Source organism: Pavona decussata, unplaced genomic scaffold (genome assembly GCF_977016875.1).
Source record: "Pavona decussata unplaced genomic scaffold, jaPavDecu1.1 SCAFFOLD_418, whole genome shotgun sequence".
Taxonomy (NCBI): Eukaryota; Metazoa; Cnidaria; class Anthozoa; order Scleractinia; family Agariciidae; genus Pavona; species Pavona decussata.
The window spans coordinates 142,501-157,500 of record NW_028145780.1 but is presented as its reverse complement, the minus strand read 5'-3'; the positions used below and the strand labels follow the sequence as shown (position 1 = coordinate 157,500).

At 38.2% G+C, this 15,000-nt stretch overlaps 1 protein-coding gene across 1 annotated transcript in view; it reads left to right on the top strand.

Annotated features, from left to right (window-relative positions):
* The window catches only part of LOC146450825 (vacuolar protein sorting-associated protein 26B-like), a 17,184-nt gene extending 5,960 nt beyond the window's left edge, over positions 1–11,224 (top strand). The window contains exons 3-10 of the mRNA XM_085099926.1: positions 75–150; positions 1,798–1,954; positions 3,070–3,171; positions 3,992–4,054; positions 4,907–5,013; positions 6,349–6,417; positions 7,010–7,152; positions 8,366–11,224. Of these exons, the coding sequence (XP_084956052.1) occupies positions 75–150; positions 1,798–1,954; positions 3,070–3,171; positions 3,992–4,054; positions 4,907–5,013; positions 6,349–6,417; positions 7,010–7,152; positions 8,366–8,473 (825 nt within the window). The 3' untranslated portion in view covers positions 8,474–11,224. The remainder of the gene's footprint in view (positions 1–74; positions 151–1,797; positions 1,955–3,069; positions 3,172–3,991; positions 4,055–4,906; positions 5,014–6,348; positions 6,418–7,009; positions 7,153–8,365) is intronic.
* Positions 11,225–15,000: the final 3,776 nt, after the last annotated feature.

Here is a 15,000-nt window from a genome sequence, read left to right as displayed (position 1 = left end):
ACCTATGCAATGGCATTGTGTTGCAAGGTGCAGAAAAATTTGTCTTGTGTAACAGAACCTCCTCCTTTGAACAGGTGAATGTCAATTTAAAAGTTCCTGGAAAGAAACTGGAACACCATGGCATCAAAATTGAGTTTGTTGGACAAATAGGTGAGAAACTTTTTTGCTATCCTACACTGAACCTACCTTACATGTACATGTTCTTTCATTATGAAGTTTTGTAAATTTGTTTTACAGTCAATTCATGACACACGTGACCAGTATTTTTGAAATTTGAACAGAGTTTTGAAATTTACATGTCAGTTTTGAAGATAGCCAAGGAGATCTCAGAGTTCCTATAGAAAATTCCCTAGTTTATTGATGGTATAAAGCTATGAATTTTTCTTTACATTACAGCATCAAGTATTTCAAGAATAACAATAATTAAGTCTTACTGTTTCCCAAGTATTTTGAATCTTTTTTTTTTCCATCTTTTTCGGAAACATTTCCAGAGAAATGTTCAACATTCTATTCACACGTTGGACATTGCAAAGAGGAATTTGAATGTTCATTTCATTCTCGGAAATACTGGCCATGCGTGACGTGAATTGACTGTAAATGTAAGGAGGAGGTACACCTAGCGTGCCTGAGTGGTTAGGAGGTCGGACTTGTTATCTGGAGGTCCTGAGTTCACGTCCTGCTCTGACCACTAACTGGAGTTGCAGCTCAGTAGCCCTGAGCTCAACTCTTCGGCCGGGCCTGTGTGCCTCCTGCCAGTTGGGATTCTTAACAATGTTATGTTCTACCTACAGAACTATTAGTTTGTTTCTGTCCAGTTTATTTTTTATTATCCCTGAAAAACCCTTATAGGGGAGAGGATAATTAAGTACAATGGAACCCCGCTCTGCAGACACTTGGATATTACGGGCAGTTTTGTTTGTCCCAACAAGAAGCTCATATCTTTTCTCTAAATTTAACCTGCTTAAATGAGGACACCGAACACTTTTCTGTGTCCCGAGTCACAAACTTACATACATCGTTAACCCCCTTTTAGAGACACTGGTTATCTGCGCACTGTCTACTTTCTTTGTCACAATTATGTGCTCATTGTAGACACTGTACCCTATTGAAATAATGACAGATTTCTATGGGTTAATATGTACATGTATGTATTACTAAAAAAAATCAGCAGCAAAATAGCATAACTTGTTTGATGAGTCTGCCTTTCTTCCGTTGTCATGTTTCAAGCACAATAAAATCACCCTTAGAGGTGATGAAATGATTATATGAAAATTCATACATTTGAGTTGCGAAAGAAAGAATGAATAAGTGAATGATCATCACAGTTACAGTGTATATATGCAGAAAGCCTTCACAAATGACCAGCTCACAGTTGGCTTGATAGCCTATATTGGTAGAGCACTGCACCGGTATCTCAGAGGTCATGGGTTTGAATCCCGTTCAATCCTGAATTTTTGTCAGGCTTTCTTTTTGCAACTGCTTAAGTTGTATAGATAACTATGATGATCATTCACTTATTCATTCTTTCTTCCGCAATTCAAATGCATGAATTTTCATATGTTCACTCTCATCTCATCACCTCTATGGGTATATTACAAATTCACAAGTGACCAGCTCCCAGTTGGCTCGATAGCTCAGTTGGTAGAGCACTGCATCAGTATCGCAGAGGTCATGGGTTTGAATCCTGTTCAAGCCTAAATTTTTGTTCAAGGCTTTCTTCTCACAACTGCTTAAGTTGTGTGTTTAACTGTGATGATCATTCACTTATTCAGGACTTTATCTGTTCCTTTTTTCTAGAACTTTTTTATGATCGTGGTAACCATCATGAGTTCACATCTTTGGTGAGAGATTTGGCACGACCTGGGGAGCTGATGCAGAGTGCAACTTATGATTTTGAGTTTGTAAATGTGGAGAAGCCTTACGAGACTTACACTGGTGCGAATGTCCGGCTAAGGTGAGTTACTGTTGTAGCTAGTTTTATACTTCGTTGATCACCAGCTGGATTTGTAACATGGTTGTCATGTTGTCATGAATGCTCTTCCTGGGCCATGCTGTGCTGTATAGTAGAACATTTAAACTAGGTTCACTAAGGTGAACTTGTGTGGCTTCAGAACCCAGTGGAAAAACTTGGTCTGTTGAGTGGGAAAAAAAAGTACAATCCATGTGGCTGAAGCAAAAGTTTTAACTCAATTTTTCCAGTGTGCTTTCAGGATCCAGTGAGACCAGAGGTTTACTAATTAACAAAAAACTTTGTCAATTTTTTTCTGCGGTTTGGCTGAATTTAGTAAGGTTACAAGTCAAAAACAAGTTGTCAAACATAATTTTATCAAAATTAATAAAGGAGGCAGGATGAATGACTCACTTTTCCACAGAGATTTGTTGATTGAGGTGGTTAATGTTGAAGGGTATGCTGCAGAAATCTGGCAAACTCAAATGTACATACAGTAGTTATAAGAAAACAAGAAAGAAAATATGCAGAGTGTGCTGTCATCATTTGTGGGTTGAATTTTGAAGACACATGTAAAGGGAAACTGTTGATTTATTTTTTGTACCAGTTTTAAAGATCCTTTTTGACCATAAAAATTTGCAATAAAATATTACTTTTATCAAATCATTTTGAGATTGAAAACATGGCTACAAAACGATTATGTTTTGACACTAACTTAGCATCATTAGTTTTGATCCAGCAGATAAGATGTGCTCCAACCAATAAATATATTTGCTGGATAGCAAATTATCCACTGTACAAAGTTTTCTGCTCTTTGAACAACTGGGACCAGACTGTTATCTTGACTTAAATTAATATGAGCACAAAGTAAGAGAAAGTGTAGTTTTTAAAATCAACTTCTGTCTCCAAATGCCCAGGATGAAAATCACTCTAAATTGTCAACCTCATAAATCCTCCAAGTTGTCTTTATTTCATGCTGCATTTGGTTTCATAAATGTAATTCAAGGTACATTTTGCAATTTTGGGTCTAGATACATGTACATTATTTTAATCAATTTGTTACTCACACAAATTAATTGCACTCACTCTTCTAAGTTATCCTTGTTTTGACTGTTTCTTAGATATTTCCTGCGAGTTTCCGTCATCAGACGAATCAGCGACATAAGCAAAGAGCTGGACCTTGCAGTGCACACTCTGTCAAGCTTCCCAGAGATGAACAACAGGTGTTTACATTAATTAGTTATTTACTGTCATTAATCAAGACATGAATTACTGCCATCATGCCCTTAAAGAGTCTTTATGTGGGGAAATGTTCCGGCAACTTGTGGTGGAATGCTCACAAGATAATAATATTACATTACATTGGGATATCATACATGTACTCAGAACATAGTTGAATTTCACAACAACGACAAACAAAAAAAAGTGTTTATTTAGACGCAATAAAAATATGATTACAGCAAACTGCTGATGGGGTTTTGTAAACACAGCTTGTAAAGTGCTAAATGCAAATGCAGATAGCAATGTGGCAATTTCACTGGTCTTAGCATAGGGACCAATGGAAGTTGACTGGAAGTTGGATTTACAATGTAAGCATCTGGGAGGCTGCTCTGTAGAGACAAGAGGCCAGATTCATGAACCCTTCATGTAAGCTAACATGTATCATAACTATTCTTTTCTTAACAATATCCAGTGTTGGCATAACAATAGGCTATTGTCAAGAAACAACATTTTAGATACATCTTAACTTACAGGAGGGGTTTGTGAATCCAGCCCCAGATCGAGCTAGTTGGCCAGAAAATGTCTGGTGTCATATCTTTCTGGTCAAGTGGCAAACTGCTTCTATTCTACAACTCTTGTGTCTTCATGATTGTTTTCCTTGGGAACTTGTACATGTACTGGTAAATTAAGATATTTCTTTAGGTTTTAGTGTTGTGTAATAAATAAATGTAAATCATCAGTTGAGGATGGCCAAAATAATGTTCTGTCATGTCGTAAATGTTTAATAAAATTAATGTTTCTTTTCGACTGTGTGTTTTTCAGCATCAAAATGGAAGTTGGTATCGAAGATTGCCTGCACATAGAGTTTGAATATAACAAATCAAAGTAAGTGTGTGTATAATCTAAAACATGACAAAACCTCACTATATGTGAGGATGAAATTTGTTGTGCACACTGCATGTTGAGGTGTGTGGGAACATTGCTAGATTGTACATAATCGTATTCATTTGATAACAAAATCACCTCTATTAATTGATAAAAAGCCTTAAAATCTTTGATGTTTGTTGTAATAAATATTATGTGTGGGGTTTGACTGTACATGGGCATAAGTTTACTGCAGCCTCAGCCATTGAAAAGCAGAAAGCTTCCTCCTGTGGTTCAAAATAATTATATCTAGCAAGAACTACATCTTTTGCAGTTTCCTGCAGCTGAATGCTTCTAGAACCAATCAAAGCCAGTTAAGAGTTGGGTTAAAGCTTGACCCTTTAAACCCCAACTGTGATCAGCATCAAATTTCTTCTATGAAGGAGAAATTTGATTCTGATCACTTTAAGGGCTTCAAGGGTTAAATGTTCTCGCTGGGTGCACCCTTGTCTAAAATCTCTGAAGAAGGCCCACTGGGCTCTTGGAAGCCAATTACTAGATTAAACCCTGAGGGTTAAGAACGTTTTATTATCCAAATTGGACAAAGAGACTGCATGAATGGATGAAGCAGCAGTTGATTGTCAAAAAGAATGGATGAGAGGCATCCATGTTAGTGAAGTCCTAAGCACTGCTATTTCTCATGAAACATGCATTTGCTTTCTTTACATGCTGTTGTCTGATCTCACCCCACAGAAGAATAATGTAAACCGCAATGAGACGGTGTAATACATGTATGTGCGTATATAAACACATTACCTTTACCATAATTACCATTCTTTCCCTAAGCAAATCTTCATGTTGATTATTCCCTAGGTATCACTTGAAAGATGTTATTGTAGGCAAGATTTATTTTCTTCTTGTGCGGATCAAGATCAAGCATATGGAATTAGCGATTATAAAGAGAGAAACAACTGGAACAGGTACACTGTAAGAGATAAAGTGTGTTCACGGAGGCCACTTGGAGAAGCCGAATTATAAAAGATAATAGCATAAAAATAAAATCTATTTCCCAAAGGAAAATTATTGTTTTGTTTCGCTCAACCAATATGGCCACCATGAACACACTTTATAGTCTTTGTGTAAGCAAAAATAACTTAATTGAGGGCCCAGTGTAGAAATGGCGGCTTACAATACATGTATACTGTAGTTATGTGTTTTTTAGGTTAAATTTTAAATTTGATCCAGTTTGAACAAACTTGGGACAAATCATCAAATTTTTAATGTGCTTTATTGAATCCTTTTTTTCATGGGTGATTCACATGTATGAGAAATGCCTGTTTCACAGACTTGCTGAGATCTCAGCAAACCAAAGGAGCTTGGCCCCTTAAAGTGTGAACTGTTATGGTTTGTGGTTGTTGGTCTTTTTTTTTGTGCCACAATAATAATACATGTGTATTGTCAAACACAACACTAAAGCAGTGACACTAATTTTCTGTCGTGGGTTGCATAAGAGCTGTTACAGTTGTATGTGGAAGTCTTTACATGTATTTTAATCTAATCATAAGTACATTGTATCTTCTTTATTCTTCTCATCATTCTTCAAATGGTTTGTGAATCACAAAGGGGTTTTGAATTTCATGTTTTTTTTCACAACTTAATTTACATGTACAGTAGCAGTGAATGGCCATGACACATCCAGAACCTGTGCTAGAAAACAAACGAAATAAAAAAAAAATAATGTGGCAATTACACAAGAGCCAACCAGCCCAGCAATATCCCATGACAAAATTCTACACCACAGTAGTTTCTCATTGAAAAGTCCATATTTCTATTTAAATTTGACATTAGTGTACATGTATGAAGGAACAGACAACCATAAAGCTGAATGTGAACAATAATTTACAAAATTGATGATTTAACAAAAGCAAGTCATTTGATCCATTCTCGCTGGTGCAGCAATAAATATTTTCTCACATGACAAGGCTTAAAGGTAGCCATTGCTGGCCTGGCTTGCCTCGTGTAGTACCAGGCTGAAACTGAGCCAGACCAGCTAACCAAGCCAGCCTGGTTCATGTAATTGGCCCCTACGTAAACTGTGTGTGGGTGGTCATCAGCAAGAGACAAAGGAAGAAACATCTCTTAGAGGTTTCCAACAGTAATCAAACCAGTTGAGTGCTCTGCCAACAGAATCAGTGGGAGCACAGTGTTTCAAGCTCGGGAAGAGTAGTGTTATAGTGAATGAATGTTTTCTTTCTTAATTCTCACAATGTACATGTATACTGTTTTTGTTCATGTTTTGTTCATGTTGGTCTTAGGCCCTAATACGTACAATGAAAATGAGACAATTGCCAAGTATGAGATCATGGATGGTGCTCCAGTGAGAGGTAAGAGCTGTTTATCTTTCTTTTGAATTGCGCTTTGGTTGAGTAATACATTAAACACTACTGTACTCATGCTTCGCTCTGATGAAGGTCTAACGCTCAAAACGTTAGCTTTCCAATCTCTTTTCAGTGGCCAAATAACCTCATCAACTCAGTGGATAAAACCAATTACAGTCAACTCTCTAGTAAACGACCACCCTTGGGGCACAACAAAGTGGTCGCTTACAGGAGGTGGTTGCTTACGAGCAGTGGTCACTATGAGAGAGGTGACTGTATTTGTTGGTTTTGTGGGTTGGAGTCTGCAGCTTCCAGGTGTGAAGAGATTCAGATTTCAAATTTGTCACAGGAAGTGTCTGCTTATCTAAATCCCTCTTAGTAGGATGTTTTCTGTTAACACTGGGCATAAATTATTTCAAACAATCTTCATGTATCTTTTGGAGAAAATCATTTAACATCGGATTCCCCTATATCATGGAGAAATTAATGTACTCAGCAGCTGATTTGGCAACGTATCCTCATCAGATGTTGATTGAAGTGCTGAACTCTTTCAAGTGGTTCATGTTATTTTTTTTTTCCTGTTGTTGTTGTTGTTCAGGGGAGTCCATTCCTATCAGGCTTTTCCTCGCTGGCTATGAACTGACACCCACATTCAAAGATGTCAACAAGAAGTTTTCTGTGAGGTACTTCTTAAATCTTGTGCTGGTAGATGAAGAAGAGAGAAGGTACTTCAAACAACAGGTACGCGTTTCACGCACTAGGAATGTAAAATCAATAAGGTAAACGAGGAAACATTGCTTTACGGGGTTTATTCCAGAGCGGGGCTTTGTGGGATTTCGAATAAAAAAAAGGTCGCATAAAATACACGTTGACGTGTCAAATGGGGCGCACAAAATTGTGCCCAAGGATAACTAATTGTTTACTGAAATAAAGAATTCGAAAGCATCGCTGACGATAAGATTAATATATGACCGCTGCTTCATACTTCAAAATTTGTAGCCTCTTTCTGTCTCTTTTTGTCTTTTTCTTCTTCCTTTTTTTCTGTGTTCGTATTCTTTCTTGGATTGCTTCTGGGAAGTTCAACTATCTTTTTTGGGGGCCCCCTTTCTTGGGCCCCCTTTCTTGAGCCCCCTTTCTTGAAAATGGGCCACTTATAACTACAGAAGGGGGCCCACTGGCCCTAGCTTTTTGCCATTGTTTCCCAAACTGTTTGTCCGCTTGTGGGTACATCTAGCATTTGTTGTGAAAGCAAGACTTTCTGAAAACAAAAATCTGAAACATTTTATGCTTCTCAGAAGCAGACTTATCTTCTGCAATAAATGTTACACATGGACACAAAACGAAAAACAGTAAGCTAGGCTGCTACCGAACAGGAGGCCCATAACCTGGGACCTCCAAGAAGATGCTCTGGGCGCCTAAATATTTTGCAGCAGCACCTAACACTTCACATGTTGGGCTCCTACAGTTTTGTAACTTCTTGGCCTTGTGGGCTCCTTGAAATTTTTCTTAGGCAACAGCCTTGGTAAGAGAAAGATTGGAATTCATAAAGGCTGATTCTGCTAATTTTACCATTCGTATCCCTGCAATATTTGAGATATTCAGATTGAAGTATGACTACTGATTTTCTATTTAGAATATGCGTATTAAAATAGTTACAAGCAGTAATAAAAGATTATGTGAATTTGTGCAAGTTAAAACTGATCACGAGAGTTAATGAAATGATCACTATGGTTACTTCCTTGGTGCCTCTACAGCTCATACTCCAACTATTAGTATATGAAATAGAATTAGAAGAGTGAGAAGAATTGGTATTGGGGCTTTTAGGAGGCTGCTTAAGATTGTGACATCCGCAACAAACTGCTCTTAATATTAAAGCTAAAATCAATTATTTCTACAAATACAGGATTAAGGGAATGTTTGCGATCCCCCATATTTATTTGTCTGTTTTTTGTAGGAAATCATTTTGTGGAGAAAAGGAGACGTGAAGAAAAAGCCTGGCATTCTAACAGAGAAATTAAAGCATTCGAGAGAGGAGAGCAAGCCTGAGGACACAGAAGAATGAGTTCGAGACATTTAGTGAATAGATATTATCAAATAGAATGCGAGGACTCTAGGGTAGGCTGGAGAGGGTTTGGGAGAAAGGGGGGAGGGGGAGGCTATTTTGACACCATTGTGAAAGTACAAGGGTAATCCTTTCAACCTACCACTAGAAACACTATTATTGTAAGCTCATGTTGAGTGAATGCTGGTCGATAATCAAGGGACGCAGTCATGCTGTTTTGGACAATTCTAGCAGATACGGACTCGACTCTGAAACTGGTACAACTTGATCTGGTTTGCCTTTTGTGGCTCTGTATTCAACATTTTGTAATATTGAAAAACGTTCATAACATTATTCAGATCAACTCGTACGTAAACTCCGCGGTGCGAATGGATTACAAGTTTGCTTCTTTCAGCTCCTTCAACAGAACAGGAAAGGCTTTTGAGCTCTTATGCTAGAGACGCTGCTACACGAGACACTTTTTCTCGTATCTATGTTGCGGAAATTTTTTGTTGCCACAATCGTTGCTAAAAGTAGAGCTAGATTTTACTGTCCGAATTTTTTGTTGCCACGTTGCGAGACATGTTCATTTCAGAGCTTTCACCACGCAACGTGTGTAACTTGTCCCCAACGAACCTAACCGTAACACTAACCCTAAACCGTTACCCTAACCTAATCCTAACGCTAAACCTTACACTAACATCATTTCCTAACATCAGTTGGCATCATTTCCAAGAAAAATTGCGAGTGTAACAGAGGCTTAGAGGTTCAAAGCCGTTTTGACTACGCGTTTTGTGCGCAGGTACACCTGAGCACATCTGGAGCCACAGAGCTTCTTGAGTGCCCTCCAAACTTCCCAAGTGCATCCATAACTCGATATACGCACAGGTCAAAGCATGAACCAGTTCTTTTATAACATAGAAACAGCTAAGTATGGAAAAGTAGTACGCGGAAAACAGGTTCTATTTGTGATTGATTTCAAAATTCTCTCAATGTGCTGTACCGAAAAACAAAGGTTCTTATCAGCCACAATGGTATGGTCTGAACGAGAACGTGTCATCTGAAATTGTTTCTTTGAATTAGTTTGTACAAACTAAAACTAAGCGACGGAAACCCAAGTTTGTCTGCAAGTTGCCGACACGTCATTTTATGGACGGACGGCTGTGCGTATGTTGAGAAATGTACCATGTTGACGCCAATAGGAATTAGATAAGGAAGCACGCGCATTATGTTATAAATTGCATATTTATCCTGGCGAAGTTTGGAGGTCGCATGTAAGTCATGGATTTACTTGAGAGAATTGTGGAAACAGCTTGACTTAGTTGCTTGAACTTGCGTAAGAATGTTATGAAATTTGTTAGAGAATGTTAATTTGCATTCGCCTTCACAAAGCAAAACAAGTATTTGCTGATTTTCGTGGGTTTGCAAATACAAGTTGGCATGTTTGAACGTCACAATCGTTCAACACAGGTCAACTTGTGTCATTTTTTTAATACTAGGAGCAAACGTAACTTCGTTGTTTGAAGGTACAATCCAATCAGCTGCTACGACATACAGAGCTTTTGTTTTCTTCTACACCAAAATAAGCTTTTGGGCTTTCTGTTTCATTTACAACAATTCGTGTTCTTATGGATTATCTGCATCTTGAGTGTATTCTATCACTTTGAGAATTTCGTGTATCAGAAGATGATTTTTATAATTTAATAAGAAACAACATAGTTTAACGTACCCTAAACACGTCAGTAATTTTTGTAAAAAAGACCCTTGTCTTGTCTCCCTTTTGCGCTTAAGAATAGAATGCCATTCTCAGGCTGGGATCCTTTAAACGCAAAACGTCTTGTTTTGCGTTTCCATCGCCCCGGCTTTCAAGATAGATTATCAGTTTAAGCTGCTGTAATACTAGGCAATTTTTCTTGCAAATTGTCTCGCAATTTCGTCGCGAAGTTGCGACACAAGTTACCCGAGTCGTTGCCTAGTGTAACATGCCCTGAAATGAGCATGCATCGCAACGTTTTTCTTTTTTTTTTTTTTTGCGGTCACCGTTGCACGAAGTAGAACCTACTTCTCGCAACGATTGCGGCAACAAAACATTGCGAGACATGTTCATTTCAGGGCATGTTACACCAGGCAACGATCCGTGCAACAATTGCGAGACAAGTTGCAAGAAAAATTGCTTAGTGTAACAGCGCCTTTATTCTTGGAAAACGATTTAATTATAATAATAAACGCCAATAGCGAACGGTCGCTTTAGCGGTTATCAGTTAAGTTTGGATTAGAATTCAATGGCTTTCGAGCATCGCGCTTTTCGCACAAATGTCCTTGTTTGAGAAGAAAGGAATACTGTTAGTCAACGATGAAATATTTGTAATATGAATTTTCGAATAAGCCCGCATTGCATTTATTGCATGGAAGTTGTTTCACTCAGAATGTAGGGTATGATGATGTTGTTTCGCAGCCCAACAATATGTGCACTGCAAAACAGACGTCTGTGTAACACATGTTACATTCCATACTGATGACGTAAAGTTCCTAGGTTTCTCTGTGATTGGTTGGACTAATGAACCAATTAGTAACACTTTCCAGTGCAGTGGTACGAACATATTTGTGTTTCTCCAAGGTCTTCGATGCCGAGAGAACACAGGACAGAGCTAAAAGAAAGCGTCTGTATTTCGAAGGTAAATGAGATTTTAGGGTGACTTGTTTAAGAAATATTTTTAATCTGTGTACGAAAGGCAAATTTACTTGTAATGAACAATAAATTATTCAAAATCATTTTCACATTGCAGTGTCCTTCGATTCGCAACCGTCGTTTGAATCGTCTGCTTCCCCACTCTGATTAACTCATAAACATAAATTGCGTCTTCGCACTATTTGTTTTAGAGGAAACATTTCGAATAACACGTTAAGCAAATATTCTTTTCAGCGATTATTTTGCTCTGATAGAAGGCTCGGGTGTCAAAGCATTCTCCGAGTAAAGCCGCTGTTGAACTAACCATTTCGTTTGAAAACCTTTGAAGCGATAACTCTTTCTAAACATGTGAATTAACCAAGCTGGAAAAATATTGAACCTGTACAGCTTAGCCAGGTATTCCATGTCTCCAGCCGAGGCTAATTATTAGGCTTTACTATGTCAGAGAGATGGTTAATTCTTATCAGCAAAACGAAACACAAAATAAAACAAGTTTCCAGTTGACTCCTTCATCTGAGTGCATTGCCTGGCTTACAGTATTCATGACCGAGTCTGTTGCTATAGTGATGGCTAATTTCCTTGCTGTTTTCGTTTTTATAAAAAAACGCAGTCCTCGTAAGCGAGGCATGTACCTGGTGATCAACCTGGCAGTTGCAGATAAGTTTGTTGGAGGATGTACAGAAATCACAGAATCTGTGCGGGTTAAAATATCAAGCTCCTTCTGGAATAACCGAGGATTACCCTTTTTCGTTGACGCTTACGTGGCGAACTTTTTTCTTGCAGCTTCTCTGAGTAACCTCACTGCGATCTCGTTAGAAAGATCGCACGCGACGTTTCGTCCTTTTAGGCGTCGTTTTATTAACAAGTGGGTGTTTGGATTTATTATTACAATCACTTGAGTTACATCTGGGATGTTACCAATTGCCATTTATTATTTACATTCCTACCAAGAGATCTATTGGTTCATTCCTTGGTTTTTGTTTATTTGTAATTTGTGATTCTTATGCGTCCATTGTTACCAAAATTTCTTGTGGAGCTCATCCTCAGCACCATGGTGCAGCCAATAGAGAGAGAAAACTAACCAAGACATTGTTCATGGTGACTGTGGTATCTGCCATTTACGATATTTTTGTCACTTTTCGCCACTGTTCGCTTACGTCCTTTGTGGATGATTCACCTTCTTCGCGTTTTCATTGTTTTTGTTTATACAAACTCCCTTATCAATCCTTTTTCATATGCAGTCAGAATGCCAGCCTTTTAAAAGATCTCTCACGTCACTCTTTCGATGTAATCTGCAAAGAAGAGTTGATATCATTCGCCGTGGTCCCTTGTAATTACCAAGGGTGTTCATTGTCCTAAATTTGCAATCGGCTGCACTGGATTTCTGAAGTTAAAAGTGATTTTTAACTCGTGAATGCGCGCATGCGCAATGAACGAGTTATAGCGATGGTGGACTTGTTGACTTGGTTGGTTGGTTGGTTGGTTGTGTCGTTAACTTTCGGGCATGCGCAGTGAATGAGTTTTAAATTCGGCGGCGCATCAAGATATTCTCATTCAATCTGTAGAGAATAATCTGACAATCATTTTAGTGTAAGAATGGAGATTTTTCGTCGAATCTGAGCAAAGTTACAGGTTTTTTTGTTTTTTTCCACAAAGTGCGGCGTCTTTTATGAATTTAAAAATAATTCAATTGAAAAGTTCAATTAGTGGAAAAAACACGCGAAAATTTTCTTTTCACGGCGCATCAGGATATTCTTACTCAGTCTGTAGAGAAAAATTTGACAATCATGTTAGTGTAAGAATAGAGATTTTTCGTTGAATATGAGCAAAGTTATAGGTTTCTTCGTTTTTTTCCACAAAGTGCGGCGTCTTTTAAGAATTTAAAATAATTTAATTTAACAATAATTTGATTTAAAAATAATTAAATTTAAAAATTCAATTAGGGAAGTGTCGGCAAGATCTTTGAATAAACAAGGCGAGCATTTACGTGACTTGCGTTGATGTATGTTTAGCACTAGTGGCCTTATTTGTTGTAGGCCTCACCGATTTTTTAACCTGTCCTCCCTTCGCGATTGAACTAACTGAATAGTTTTACTCAGAAATATTGCGTTGCGCTACTTGAAAGTTTGCCGCCAAAAAATATTTCCCGCCAGAAAATGTCTGGCTGAAAGAAGCACTCTCAACTGATAAGTTCACTGCTAATCATAACTATTTGCATACATGAAAACTCGACATCTTTCATCATATTTTTGCTTCTCATACAAAAGCATTGTATCAAGTAGATTAGCTGAAAAACATTAGTTTGGCTGTCAGCTTTCACGCGGAAGCGGAAAGTGTCATGTCACGCATCAGTGACGTCGTAAACAAAATTGTGCAAATTTCTGGTGAAATGAACAATTTTAGATTTCTTCAGCTTTCATAGAGGTTTCAGAGGGAAAAAAAATGTTTTATTTTAGTAGTTTACATCTGGTAATTTATGGGAAAGCAAAACGACGCGGTCGATGAATTTTCATCAACTGTTTAATACATACCGTGCAAAATTAAGTAAAATGCATGTGTACAGGATCAAAACGTTTTTGGTATGCTCATTGAATAATGAAGCAAAACACAGACAACTAGCTTTCATTGAAATAATTCTTATTTGGCAAGAGGTAATCATATTTCAAATTATTTTTACTTCAAGATTGCGTGGACTGAACTCCAAAGGAAAACTTTCACGCATTTATGCCGGGAACGAAATGTAATGCGACAAATTTGTTCAACAGATTTCCCTTGGTGAGATCAGCTCGAGCAAAGTAGCCTGCGTAGCTGGCGGTTTTTATGGGTGGGCTCATCGGAAAGCCGGGCACGAGGGCCAAAACGATTTTTTTTAGTACAAGAATGGTTATTTCTCGTTACATAATCGGGCAAAGATATAATTTCTTTTAGCTTTCAAGGAAGTGTCCGTAGCCGTCTTAATTTCAATTACTGATGTGTCATCTGCATTCACGAGTTGGTTGGCTCACAGGAGCCTTTGATTTAACCCTGTCTAGACACGTGGGTGTGGGGGGGGGGGGGGATGCTTATTGTGTCCGCGGCGATTTTGAACCTGGATAACTTTTTCAATATTTGAGCAAACGCCCTGAAACTTCTGGACTTTCAGAAATTTATCTGGGAACAATTTGATGTGGTCGGTTACTGTTGATTGACTTTGATGTAACCATTTTTTTTTTTCAGAAAATGGATACAGTTACCCGCAAAGTTAGCTTAGCGGACGTTCGCGCGCTTAACCATATTGAACACAAAGGCCAAACAAATGCAGCATTGTTGTTTATATCTGAAAGCAAAGGAGATGTTGGGCGATGATGAAGACGACTGGTTTGATGGAAATCAAACTTCGTTCAACATCATGCAAAATCGTTCAACATGGTGGCTAAACTGTGAGTGTAACATGTTGGATTCAGCAATGTTGGACGATGTTGCATCAAGATATTGTATTGAGAGAAATATTTGAATTTGGTAGATTACAACTACGTGGATAGTTTTGTTTACGCTCTGATTGGCTACTCAAACTCAAATGGCATTGTCCTGGATTTCGCGGGCACCTTTTTTCACTGACCGGTGCTGATTTGGTTTAGGATATAGCAAAACCATTAAAGCACCGGTGAATAATTGTTAAATAGAGGGATAAGGTTTTCATTTGAGCGTCGATAACTCAAACCAAAGTAATTATTACCCTAGCCAATCACAAAAGACACAACAGCACAATGAACCAGAACTTTTTCTCAACATACGTACTTACTACCGGCGCCGAGCGCGAGAACACCTGTGCGAGCAAACTGCGTCTGGTTTGGGGCAAACTTTTCCGCAAATCATAGCC